This window comes from Enoplosus armatus, chromosome 6, assembly GCF_043641665.1.
Source record: "Enoplosus armatus isolate fEnoArm2 chromosome 6, fEnoArm2.hap1, whole genome shotgun sequence".
NCBI classification, from domain to species: domain Eukaryota; kingdom Metazoa; phylum Chordata; class Actinopteri; order Centrarchiformes; family Enoplosidae; genus Enoplosus; species Enoplosus armatus.
This window is the reverse complement of record NC_092185.1, coordinates 8,556,577-8,570,780: the sequence shown is the minus strand read 5'-3', so window position 1 is coordinate 8,570,780 and position 14,204 is coordinate 8,556,577. Positions and strand designations below refer to the sequence as shown.

At 40.8% G+C, this 14,204-nt stretch overlaps 1 protein-coding gene across 1 annotated transcript in view; it reads left to right on the top strand.

Moving 5' to 3' along the window:
* The first annotated feature begins 3,387 nt into the window (after nucleotides 1-3,387).
* Nucleotides 3,388-14,204, top strand: part of LOC139286972 (voltage-dependent calcium channel subunit alpha-2/delta-1) — a 54,942-nt gene continuing 44,125 nt past the window's right edge. Inside the window, exons 1-3 of the mRNA XM_070907925.1 lie at nucleotides 3,388-3,476; nucleotides 9,839-9,920; nucleotides 10,147-10,263. Of these exons, the coding sequence (XP_070764026.1) occupies nucleotides 3,388-3,476; nucleotides 9,839-9,920; nucleotides 10,147-10,263 (288 nt within the window). The remainder of the gene's footprint in view (nucleotides 3,477-9,838; nucleotides 9,921-10,146; nucleotides 10,264-14,204) is intronic.

The following is a 14,204-nucleotide window of genomic DNA, read 5'->3' as shown; positions in this document are numbered from 1 at the left end:
CCTCCCCCCGACATGGTACAGTCTGAGTTCCCTCTACAACAAAGCCCTTTGGAAGCGTCCACATCTGATTTGGCAGTTTGCACTCATGACCAGCAGGTAATATGGATGGGAGATCACACAACAAACATTTGGTTGATTGAAGTTGCCTATAATCAATAGGTCACTTTGAATGGAATGTATTAATAAGTGAATTGAGTGGTTATTAGCAATGATGACAGTATGTATACGGAAATGACTTATATTAGCATGTTAGCATGCTATACCTACATGTGCTTACTATGCTAACGTAACTCAGCCTAAGAGGCCTGGGCTGCACAACTGAGCTACACCACTAGGACTATAGACCTGATGTGCCGGCAGGATGGAATAAATAATGTAACTGCAGAGAATATGCTTGGCCCGTGTGCAACCTACTCTATAGGGCACAGGAGAGAAACACAAGGCGAAAGCTTCAAGGCCAATGTAAAATGTTGTATTTCATTAAGTAGGGATTGACTGGAAATAGATAACAAATTAAGTATATTGAGTACATATTATAACTGCATGCCACTATTGTGCTTTGGGGTGGGCTGCCATTTTCTTTTGCACACTTTTCTCTTGGTTTCCTTTTTGGTTTTCTTTGGCTTTAATTATTTCTCACAGATTATTTACCACTTGGAAAGTTAGGTAGTCTACAATGAGCGATTGCTCCAGTTTGCCTTCCTTTGTCATTACAGCACACTAGTCGTATCACAGTCTTATGTTTTAAGTGTTTGTGTCGAGATCTGGTTTTGGGTTTACTACTGTTATTTCGGGCTACTGTACTATTTCCAGACAGGGCACACATTTAAAACCTGGTTGCAAAACAACAAACAACTAACTGCAATAATCAAAGGTAATAATATTTTTCATAAATGTGTCCCATCAATCTTGCTTTTGCCAACTGTGCAGCACAGACACAACTAATCTGAGGATAATATCCTTAAGTGTTGAATCTGGGAGTCTCCACCTTTGATACCATCTATAATTCATCTTACAGGACAAACTTACAGAAAAACTGATTCTGCATTAATGACACTGCTCTGAATTTGATTTCTTTCATCGAAGAGACTGTCCAGGATGTCTGTTGGTAAGCATGTCTCTCCTCCTGCTCCTTTGTGTGTCACCCACTGACAGCTTTTTGTTATATTTTACGAACAGAATAAAATGGTCCAAAATCTTGAAGATAAGGAAGTAAAAAGATTATGTTCCAGTTTACTGTGATTGTGCAACTGTTTTAATGCTTCAGTCTTTAACAACGGATTGTTGTGATTTTAATGAATTACCTCCAGATGGCAGTATTTTCTATAAAATAACCTCAGCCTTCACTGTACAGTGTAACTGATCTTTAACCAGTGGTGCTTTTATACATTACATTAACATCATCACCAAAGCTGTCAGTGTCTACTGGTTCTGTAGACACTGACAGCTTTGGTCTCTTCTGAAATCAGGAATAGGTCGATATTTAAAAGGGTATTTTGTGCCTTTTCACGTTGGACCCATTCGTATGTTTATAAAATTGGGAATTCCCACTTTGTGTGGAGTAAAGAAATCCGGGACTATAAGGGAAACCAGGTTATTAGTTTTATATTTAAAGCAAATCTGTTGCATTAATCATTTTTCTTTATACAAGTGAAATTTTTATAAAGGTGGGTGAGTCACTTAACCATAGACTCCGTGGAATGTATCAGTATTGTCAAGAGTCTAAGGCTTTGGAGAGGGTCTGTCTGACAGATGCCATTAGTTTTTATTCTGGTCTTTTACTAATATCCATTTCGTACACTATATATGTGAGAAGAAGTGTAGCAACGCAGGCATTAGTCTGACACCGCTTCCTATTCGGGGTGTAGATGTTCCCAATTAATAAAGAAATATAAGAAGTATTGAATGGGGATGTCTGCAGAGAAGAGCCTCCGCCTCTCCTTCCTCTCCACACTGCTCTTTGCTATTATGTTCCTCCACTCTACGCTACCTCTCCAGTTCTCACTGTTCACTTACTTTTTCTCTATCCCATCAGCAGACGCATCTGTTCCTCTGCTGGGGGAAATGAGTGTAAGAGAGAATGTGGAGAGGGTGATGTGACATGGAGTGAAGGGGCCGGAATAGTGGGAAAACTGACGGGGGAAGAGCAACAGTGCAGCACAGTGAGAGCAGGGGGAGAGTTGGGGATGGGAGAGACAAAGAGAGAGGGGTGGGGGGGTGGGGTGAGAGGACACAAGGGATGGTGTGTGGTTGCCAAGCAACGATTGATAACCAAATCCCCAAGCATCCTGCTTGTGCTGCCCTGCCCTCCCTCCAGGCCTGAATTTCACACACGCACAAACACACACATACACACAGTAGGTTTATATTATCGCTTGGTTATTCAATTATTGAATCAATTCAAAGTGTTGATGCTCTTTTAAGTTAAAATGATGACAGAAACTGTGATTTTAGATACTGCAGTGGTGCAGGAGCTTGTATATATTCTATATATTCTATAATTTATACGTTGATGTTAGGATGTGCAGCACACAGCCGCAAATTCAGTCTTATAAAACAGGAATGATTGATGGCGCAGAGATTTTTTTACTGTACTTTGCTCATAAGATTTTACACTATATGTGTGAAAACAATAGATCTGTCACACTAGCACTGATTCCCATGTGGGACAGTTTCTCTGCTGGCTGCCAATCATGCTACCAGGATGACTGATGGTGACTGGCAAAGATTGTGCTATCACAGCCAGTAAATTCTCCCATCCCTCCAGGTTGTAGGAATTGTGAGGTTGTAGAGCATTTTAAAGAGCCAGGCATGCATCTGTATTCAGTTTGCATGCGCTTGTGTGTGGTACCTGTAGTCAGACCCCCCCTTTTAGCAGGTGTTTCTCAAGGCTATGGGGAAGTAAAAAATATGGAATGCTGTATACCTCGAGGGAAGAAAAAAATAGTGACAGACATTTTTATGTTTTGGTTGCATTTTGTAACACTAACACTATCAGATCTGATAATATAGGAAATTGGGATAGTTTAATTTGCTTAAGGTAAAGTCACTACAGAGTATCACTGACATACAAGATACAAGGAGCATATGTGATTTATTTCGCTAGATTGAAAATGAGGAGGGGGGCAACAGGGTGAGAGAGAGAGAGACAGACAGAGAGAGAGAGAGAGAGAGAGAGAGAGAGAGAGAGATCCAGCCTCAGTACCTGTTAGAGCGCTGGATAGCCGGGTGATCAGATTAGAGGCGTCAGGGTTCGTTAATCTGTGAGGGAGCGACAGATTGCCACTCACGCTGCTCCTGCACACCGCTCCCATTCATCGGCGGCGGAGGGGAGCGGAGCACATTTGGTGTTGACGCGAGTCGGGGAATTTCCCCCCTGTTTTTACAATGGATACCTGCAGGGTACGAGGCTGGGTGTTTCTGCTCCTGTTATGGCAGGACGGGTCGTTGGCATCGCAGTTTCCGACACAGCTCATGTAAGTATAGCCCATATCATCCAATTTCGAGCAGTACATGTTCTGGTTTGCAGACTCCTTGTTTCAAGTATTACATCTTGAAACAACAGCAGGCTGTATTCCATCTAATGAGCAGCGTAGTGCTGTACAGTAGCCTACGTGCGCGCTGGGGGGTGTGAGAGTGAGGGTGGACAGGTCGTTTCATTCATGTACCAGTGGTCATCTTGAGGGAGACACGTTTGGGGCTAGACAATATTTCAGCTTTCCTCTGGCTGCTCGCCTCCAGGCGGTGATTAACGTCGGTTACCATAATCGGCAGTTTGTCGCCGGTGGATTTCTGTGTCCACGGAGCGCCGTGACAGCTGCTCCATAAAGTTGTCGAGGAGTTACAGAGGCTTCGCCTGGTCCTGTTCCCTAATGTAAAATGACAAAGTTGGCTCTTGCGAGTTTGGAGTTTATTAATTCCACTGTAATGATAGAATAGTGTACTGCCCAAACATGGCAAAACAACCCTGTTGTGCATTTGCAGAATCACAGCGATTGTTCTTCTACATGTTCCTTTGCATATTATAAAGGAGATTTCCTACAAAGTTATCTTGAAATCCAGTTCACATTCAGGATGTTTACGTTGTTCACCTAATGCAGAGCCACCATACAGCATTAAAGACCCAACCTGTCATTTTGTGACCATATAAATTTGAGGTATATTCATATATAATAATGTATAATTTCTATAATATGTAAGAGTTTGAGTCATAGATGGAAAATCACCATGCTGTTTTTACAACTGTAAACAAAACTTCAACAGCATCAGAAAAGATTTAACTGTTGTTTGAGCGTTAAAAGACCCCATCAATCTGTTTGGGAATAACAACAGGTTTTAGTCCTATAGTGGGTTTAAAATTTTGGTGGGGCTGCACCTTTATTTACATTTGGATCAGTGATTAATGCGGATAACTATTTAACCAGTGCGTCTATTTTACAAGAGAGACCTAGCCAGTGGCAGTGTAGAACAAAATAGTGAAAATTCATTACCTACTAAGTCTGCATGCACATTTTAATGCTATTACCTGTAAATCATTTTTATTAGGTATATACTTGAATTAAACATTTGGTCACCAGACCACGCTAGAACATTGGCATCTGTCAGAAATTTCTAATATTTTGTCTACCACATTTATCAGTGGGGGTAGCCTACATAGTAGAAATGCCTCTCAGCATAATACAATTCTACAGCACCAACAGAATGAAGCGACAGAGACACTCTTGCTGCTTTGCGAGTCACCAATTCAAGCCAAAGAGCTACCGCTGGAGATTGGACTGCTGTAGCAGAAAATACACATTTTTATGGGTACCATTTGGTATACACACAATTAGTGACAGCAAAAATACCTGTATTTTCGCAGCCTGATGGTGAAAGCACAGAAGAGCTACTCAACAGCTGACAGGCCCTTGTGCTAAATCTGCTGGATGCTCAGTGTGAATTTGTGAATGAGTAAGTGTATCAATAAGTTCCTAAGTCGATTCCATTTGGTGCTTCGTATTTACAAAATGCATCCATCATCTATCATCTTGCAGGTAAAATGGATTCACAGGGTACATACAATAAAATCAAATAAAAAAATGGACAAAATCTGACTGCTCAGTGTCATGTTCTCTACAGGTTGTAGCATGGAGACCTCAAATGCTTCTTTTGGATTCAAGTGCTAAGAAAACTTGCAGGCCTCAGCATCCATTCTGATTGCACATTACACTAAGCTGACAGTCTTCCTTGGGTTTGCGATGGTGATGGTGACTTCAGTATCACCATCTTTATATTTCTATGGCCTCTCTTCTTTTTTTAAATGGTTGCTGGATTCAGTTTCTTTTAGAAGTAGAGGAGGTTGTGGGAGGCTCTTCTTTTGAATCCTCTGCTGAGGAAAATCTACAGTCCAGATAGTCCCTCTTGTTCACTGTTGCAGTCCAAAAAACAAACAAATATACACATGATTGTGTCAGAATTAATCTTCTAAGTTAATGACCCTGCATGTCTATCTGCATGGCTAGATACCACTATAGGGTATATATCTAATCATGGCTGTAATATGTCTGCAAGGAAAAGATGTTTTTGTTAGGAGTGTGCATGATGATAAGATGAAATACTGTTTGAACATAGACAAAATGAGCCAAAATAAATTCAAATGAACTGGACACAACACTCCATTCATCAAGTGCATTCTCCTGGATTACAGTGATCAAATGGATGGAGAGAAAAATACTGAAAAATGATAATTTTGTAAAGGTAGTTTTGCAAATTGCAACTAGTTGTTTTTGTTGTCTCTTTATGGTCCTATAAATAGCTCTGTGTTTCCAGTAACTACTCTGGAGATGAAAAACATTTTGTACTACCTTAAATGTCTAGAGCAGCATTTCAAAGCGAATAAATACATCAATGGGACAAATACCGTATCGTGGGAGTTTCTGAGTTTGTAACAATGAACTCATGTTGACCGTGCCAGCCATATTTCAGAATCAGTTGCTGTAAGAAAGAGAGAAGGTGCTGGGCAAAGATTGATCCAGAAACCCTCCTCCATATCAAGGTACTTTGTAGTATCTGAGCCAGGCTGACGAAGGTCTGAATTGGCCACTGGGGTGTTAGTGTATAAGCTACAGAGCGTGAGCAGAGCACCACGGGTTGTGTTGGTGCATTACTGGTGGTGTTTCCATGCCTCATTCCGCTTCGCTGTCTGGACTGGACCACTTCTGTCTTTGCCTCTGCAATGATGTGTAATTAGACTGTGGTTTAACACAGCTGCCAACTGAGATACACACTACGGGCCAGCTCATTACTCTCTCTAGTGATGGTACCACAACATCTGTCTCTCTCTTTCTTGTATTGTCTCTCCGCCTCTCTTGCTGTTTTGCTCTCATTTGCTCTTCCTGTGTCTGAAAAACAATGTAGGGCAGTGTCTGACCCAGTTGCCATTTGTATGTGTGTTTGTGAGTGTGTGTGTGTGTGTGTGTGTGTGTGTTTAATTATCCAGCGTTGTACCAGAGGCTGCAGTAATCAAAGCCCAGCAACCAGAGCAGAATTGCTATCTCAGCAATGACATTATTACTGTTTAGGCATCTCCGAATCGCTATGTTATTTTAGCCATTGAACAGAGCTTACATTATACTGATAACAGTGTGATGGTGAAAAGATAACAGACATCACTGTACTTGCCCTAATTTGTATTTGTATGGAAAGAGTTAAAATGAGATGCATTAGTTTTGGTTGGAGGTGACCTGACTTCACATAGATCAACCATGACAGGCTGAGAGCTGGCCTCACCTTATGGCATTAATGAAGCACTGCCATTAAACTAGGTTTGCACCTCAAGGGATTGTTGGAAATGCACGATTTAAGATTTTTAGAAGAGATTTTCCATGCCTATGGATAATACATCTGACCATTTAAGGCCAATTTAGGAGGATTTGACTGCAAGTATTCATACAAAGCAACAGGCATACAGCTTTGGGTAGTAGTGGCATAACTTTCTATTTTATGGTCAATATTCCAAATCCAAATAGATTTAAAAAAAAAAAAACATGCACAGAAAAAAAGTCTATGCCATCCATATTGGATGTGCAGAGGGACACATTCTGCACCACAGCCTGGGTGGTCTCATCATTTGTCAGCACCTGAGAGTTTTCGTTATAGAGATTTACACTGGTAGCAGTAGATATCACAGAAGCTAAACTCTGGAGAGAAGGCCCTCTGCTTCTCTGAATGTCAAGTCCCTGGAAACAAACTCGCACACACACACACACACACACATTAACTCTAACTCACAATTGACTTCTCAGTGCTTCAGGCTTTGAGAGCTTTGGGGTCCAAGGTCTGCTACAATATCTTACAATCAGTTTGCGGTTTGTATATTTGGGGACAAGGAAGGGTGGGGTAGAGGAGAGAGAAGAGAATCAAGAGAAAATGAGAGAGACAGTTTCTCAACACCTCATGCATAGTTGTAGTTAGTATAACTACTTTGTATCAAAAATCGGAAAGAATTTGATTTACTTCTAACTGGCTGTGTTGCTCTCAAATGCATATTGGATGTACACAAACAGTACCTGTGAGAGACAACCTTAAGTTAACAACTAAGCATAAGGTTAATATACTGTATAAAAAATGTATGAAGTATCGCAAAATAGATGTAGGCCTAAGTGTAAGTATGAGCAGTATTAGAGTGTACAAAGTAGACTGTGACACATGAAGACCAAGTAGTCACGTGGAAAAGAATATTTAATCAGTTGACAAAACAATCTCACCAAGGTATATTTATTAGCTCTTCTGGAGTTTTTGATCATATCTTCATAGACGGAGATTGAATTTGCCATAATGGATTTCAATGTTTAAGCAATAAAGTCAATGGTTGCCTCCACCTTATTAAGATTATAATAAGGACTGAATGGTCAAATTGGAGCAGCAGAGGTGGAGATATCGTGACTTTTAGTTGCTAGTTTGGCTCAAGCTCCAAAGACGCTCAATCCTACACTTCCCATAATGCAACTCAGTTTGTAACACATGGTTTCTGTCTTCAAGCCATGCTGAGATAACCCTGGTGACATCACCAATAGCATCGGCTGATATTAGCTTATCACTGATGTATCAATATTTCCGTATATGTTGGTCGATAAGTAACAAAAAGTGCAGAAACAAAGACACGTTTGATTGAATTAAGATTACCTACTTTGACCGCCACTGACAAGTTTATTTTTAAACTATAAAATGTTGAAAATTTAAGAGATCAGTGACAAAAATATTGCATGTTATGTATTAATGTAAAAAAATATATATATCGGCCAGCATAATGTTACATTTCTATATTAGTTTAAGCCTCAAAAATAAAGTAAAAAACAAATCTCACGCTGCTTTTATGGTTGTGTATTACCTGGTTTGCAGACCCTGGTCATCCAGCACCACTGGTCCCTTTTGCATCTGTTGGCAGCTGAAAGATGAGTACCCAAACAAAACCATTCGGTGGTTCTAAATCACCATAACATGCTGTACAGTAGCTGGACATGTATGTTAGTTTTCCTTCACATAGCCATAAAGCTCTACCAAGCCTCAGTCTGCAGTGCTGTCCACAACCCCTAAACCATCTGGCTTTGGGAATTAAGGGATAGCAACTGAATTATGGCTGACCTATCCTCTCTTTTCCTAAACAATTTCACACCCTGCAATCCCCTCTAGTATTCCTGCTCTTGCAAAGTGTCTCATCTTTCTCCAAAAGCGTATTTGCTCTGACTGTTCCCCGTCCACCGTGGATTTGGTGTCACCCATGCATCTTTCCCATTTCTTTTTTGGCCTCTTGATCTTCTGTACCTTTCTCTCTTTGTTTGCACCTTACCACCTCCCTCAGCTGTATTGAGCATCACAGTAGACATTTTGCACACATACTGTAACTTGCATGATGTCATTACACTGCTGCAATGCCAATTTTTGGGGAATGATTTCTTGTAATGCATATCTGTTTTTCTGTGCTTCAGTTCGTATGTGAGTATGATATGTGTCTTTGCCACTAGGGAGGATCACGGCTGAGTCTATGTTAGTGTGAATGCATGGCAATGAGAGCATCTGTATCCCTTGCCAACCTGTTATCATTCTCATACAATATTAATGGCACTGTCTCAGCGTGCGTGTGTATGTGTGTGCACGCTTGGCAGCATATATGGTGAATTAATGCATCCACATGCACGCAAGTATTTTGCTCCTGCAAGCCTCTCATACCAGGTAAGTCAGAGTCAGGTCTTTGTCATTCATCTCTCGCCTATCTATCCATGGCCACTGTGTTCAGGAGGAACAGAGTGATATACTCTGTCAGTATATTATAATGCATGCTGTGAGCTTATTGTACTTTGACAAGATGATTGGAGGAGGATGAGAGGAAGGTATAATCCAGTGTGTGGCACCAGCAGGCAGGACCTGATGTCCCTGGAGCTCTTTGATATACAGAGAAGCATGTCGGTCCTGGCCACCTCCCACCGCACGCCTGTCCACTCACATCACTGTCGCTAGTCACAACACTGGCTGACACTTATCGGATTGGTTGACTTCATGTTTGAACTTTCAGAAAGTAATCGTATTGGTTGGCACCCAATGACACGTGTTTGATTAGATGACATTGTATTTGTTCCCGGTGATTCGAGTTTGATTGGTTGCCATTTTGCTTGACCTATCAGAGGGATTCTCTTTTGCCTTGTTTGTTTTTATGCTGTGTGTCTAGATGGTCTTGTTCGATGATTGATGTGACATCACTTGATTGACAGTTTAATTGCGCTGTGAAATGTCTGTGATGTCTCTTCTAAACTGGTTATATCTAAGTTACAAGATCTGTTGTGTGCACTGCTTTGTCCCACAGGATTAAAGAATGGGTTGATCAGATGCAGAAAGAGCTTGTCACCTTGGCAGACACGGCCACAGCTGGGAAGAGCCTCACTCAGGTATAAACACCCACACACATACATAAAGAGAGAGCATTTCTATGGACCCGCCACATGTATTAGTGCGTCAAAGAAGTTGCCCTATTTCTTGTTTTAAAGTTGTGGTCTACTCAGTTGTTGTATGGTTCTGAAATTATGTAGTTAAAATTTCTGACGCATGAGTATTTATTAAATCATCAATTATGTCTGTTATATTATACACTCACTATTCTGTGTTTCCGTCTAGATTTTTCTGAGAAACCAACACCTGTACAGTGTGGAGCAAAACGACGCAGAGGAGCTGGTGGCCAGAGCCGCCACAAAAATTGAACAGCTGCTGCGGAAGAGATCTGCTGCCTTGGAGGTAGGACTCACCCCACTTAGAGGAATCAACTGTCAGTATGCAATTACACGTTGGTTTTTAAAGCTGTACAGGAGGAGATCTTTATTAACCAGGGCTACGAAAACTGAAGTTTTCCATCTGCTTCTTGTTAGGACAATGTGTATATTCAATAATAAAGTGTACCTGGTGAACCATGAGTTCAATCCATTTTTTGGTTCAACTGTTAGTTGGTAGTTGGGTTGATTCTCTCAATGTGTACTGAAAAACACAAGTTGAAAGAGAAAAAACAACATTGAAGATATAATGTAGTATATACAGTATATATATATACTCGTGACATTTAATGGCACAAATCTGATCATTAAAATGAATTATATAATAATTTTCCATGGCAAATTCTTTATTGAACCGAACAAGCCAAGTACATTTAGCTTACATGTGTATTTTGGTGCACTGACGGTACAACTCCTAGCCTCCTGGACAGAAACTGGAGATTTAAATGTTCAAACTTTCCACTGAAAAATATGCCTGTTGTTCTCGGCAGGTTGACTTCAAAGAAAGGACAGACCTGGATTGAACCCACAACACTAAGCCTGAGGGCTTTAGCTGCAGCATACAACACCTCTGATAGTTTAGTGTGAGAGAAATGTTGTAATCCTAAAATCTAGTCAAAGTATTAAGAATACATCTTTTCAATTTTATACCTCTCTGTTTTTATTTTGTCTCTGTCTTTATATTTTGCATTTAGAGGGCAACTTGACCACCCCTTTGAACTAATGATTGCTATATTCAGATACAGTAAATTAAGTTGAGCGGAATATCTGTTAGGTATCTATTGATCTTTGAAGCTCCTGCATTAACAGACTTAGTAAGAATTACCTATATTGCGTTTTGGGGATACATTTGTAATATTGTACCTCTACAGGCCAAATTGAATCATAGCTGTAACTATAGAATAGTATTTATATGATCATAATAGTAAAATTATAAATAAATAATGAATTTTAAGTCATCTGATTCACAAGTTATTGCTCAAAACATGAAGCATCCCGTTGCATTTACACCTCCATCTGGCTATTTATTTATTTAATTATTCGTCTGGCTGAGGTTTCACACCAGTTTTCCAAATGCAATTACTGTGGGTTTGGATGAAATTATCCTTTAAATGAAGGAAGTCACATTCAAAACATTTTAATGATCTTCTGGCATCAGGATCCCTGGTTCTCCGCCATACCTAAAGGCTTCCGAATATTAGGAGTCAGTTGAAATAACTTTCACAATTCTGGAAGCCTTAACATTATCACAAGCTATTCATGAATGTTGTGGTCATTTAGCAACAGCAGCACACTAATATTTCAGTGGTGAGGTGATGTGTATAGAAAAATCACTTAATTGTGTGTAGGGATGATAAATCTAGTTTGTACATGCAATAACAACAGTGGGTGAAGCATGCACACAAAAGAGTAGAAAGAGAGGACTGAAATCTTTCTTCTGCAGGATTCAATGTGATAATGAGAGCTTTGACCCTGGGGGGTTCTCACCCCCTCCTCCCCCCTTTTATTTTACCCATAAGTGGGTCAGAAATGTTCATGTATATCAGGAGTTTGAACTGTTTTTATACATTCAGAGGGAGTTCACAGCACCCTTTACTCTGCCTTTATAAGGCATCACCATTGTTGTCTTATTAGTAATGGAAAGGGAGTATTTATGAGTGTCCATAAACACATACCCTGCCAAGTGTCTGTCTTGTGTATGTTAAGTAAACACCCTGGTGGTCTTATCATTTTTCCGAGTACTGGTGCCATAAGATGCGTAAGCAGCAAGGAGAACATTGGCTGCACTGCATTAAGCAAGTGGTAGAAGAGAGAGATGGCTGTGAGGGTTGTGTGTGTTCATGTGTATGTGCTTTGAGTGTGGTAAGGGTAGGTGGTATGAGGTGGGTGGGGGGTCAGGTAGCCTGATGCTGACAGTCCATCCAACCTCCGGACATCGATCACGTCTCACTCTTTGTTGCGTCTTTGTGTCTCATCCTCTCTTACCAGTAACCTCAAGGCAGTCTGATATTGAATTCTCTGTCCTGAGATGTATAGATGGGGAGATAAATGGATGAATAGATGATGTGAAAGAAGGGCAAAACGCATGAACATGCTGCATGCATGAGTGATGGACAGATAGACTGAGCAAAAGAAGATGGGTGCCCAGGATGGTACAGCAAATAAGTAATGCTTTGAGCTCAGATTGCATGAGGTCTTTTTAAGACTTCATTCACTAGCAAACTCAAATCAGAACTTATACATACACTGTCCCAGTAGATTGTATAGTTTTGCTTTGAGCTGATTTTTGCTGACCAATCTTCTAAGTTAAATAAAGGGATTTGGGTGTAAAGACAGAATACAGTTGGGATCTCTTTTCTTGTTCAGTGCCTTTGATATAAGGTTGCAAGTGACTTTCAATGTCAAAATAATTGGAGATAGCCCGAGGCACTTGAACCACTTTCACTTAGTTGTCAGCTGCTTTCAAACTTTCATCCTCCCTTTGCCTCTCCGTCTTTCTCGTCCTCTCTGTCTCCCCATCACTGATCTCTAACTCTGCATGATGGATGACCTTTGAAAGGCCACAGTTTACCTAGCCACAGGTGTGTGAAACAAATGTGTGTTTATGTGTGCCTACTCATGCTTCCATAAATAGGTGTGTGGCAGAGTGTAACATGCATTATTAATGAGTACTTGGCTGCACACTGTTCAGAGAGATTGCTTTATCAAAGGTTTTACAATGCATACACGGGCTTGATCTCCACAGGAAACACTCACACACTTACACACAAACACTCACACACCTACTGGGATGTGCACACATAGTAGCTATAGTGGCTCAAGCCACTTCCCCTTTTCTTTCTCTGGCTGAAGTGCCTTTCCTCACCAAGTTGTCATTATAATCACCTACCGTAACTGTTGCCTCTGATAAGCTAAGGTTAATGTAGCTTTATGCTAAGAAGACAGTAATGACAAGTATGGCGGCCCAAAACGAGTATCGTGAGTATATGTGTCTATAGGCTCAGATAGCTCTATTGCTTCACCTTAATTTTACATATTCAGGCCACACATAGTATATGCATTTTTACTTTACCTTCCTGTAATGAAGTCCATTGACCTGACTGTCCTTCCTGATCAGGGCCACATTTATATCCGTCAACTCAGACCACTTGCATGTAAACTTGTCAGCTGATTTAAAATTCACTTGTATACATTTCCAGATGCCCCTTGCCTATATTATAGTTTGTATTAGACCAAATTAAGTTACCATCGTTATTAAAGAAACATAGGCAATGCATTACACACCCCTACTCACATATACACCCAAACGTTAAGGTGGACATGTTTACTTATCCTAAAACAGTATGGAGCTGTGCAGGGGTCATGCGAGTCAAAAGTTACTTTCACCACTTAGAGAGAGAGAGAGATGACTCTGGAAACGTTTATTAAAAGTAGTTGACCATATAGTGAAAGTGTGTGATGTGCCCGAGGCTAGATCCAATTACTACAATGCACCTCTCCCTCCCCCATAGCCAGCCTGTCCTCTCTTTGTCTTGCTGTCTGTGTGCCCTGTAATTAAAAACGTAATTATTGACGCTGCAGAACTGTTAAGGCAAAAGGCGAACTGAGCTGAACAAACACTGAAGACAGACATCCACGCACGCTCACACATCAAGGTATTGTCCACAGTCCACCTCTTTCTCTTACCAACAACCAGCAGCCATGTGTCTGCTGCAGTTGTTTGCTTTTGTTTGAACAATTTACATGAGGTGTGTGTGTGTGTGTGTGTGTGTGCGTGTGTGCGTGTGTGCGTGTGTGCGTGCAATTCCCTCCCTCTCCTCTCCTGCGGCGAAGGGCTCAATCTAGAGACTAATGAGCTGGTCTACAACATTACTTAGTGTAATACCTCAACCAGCACCACTAAAACTC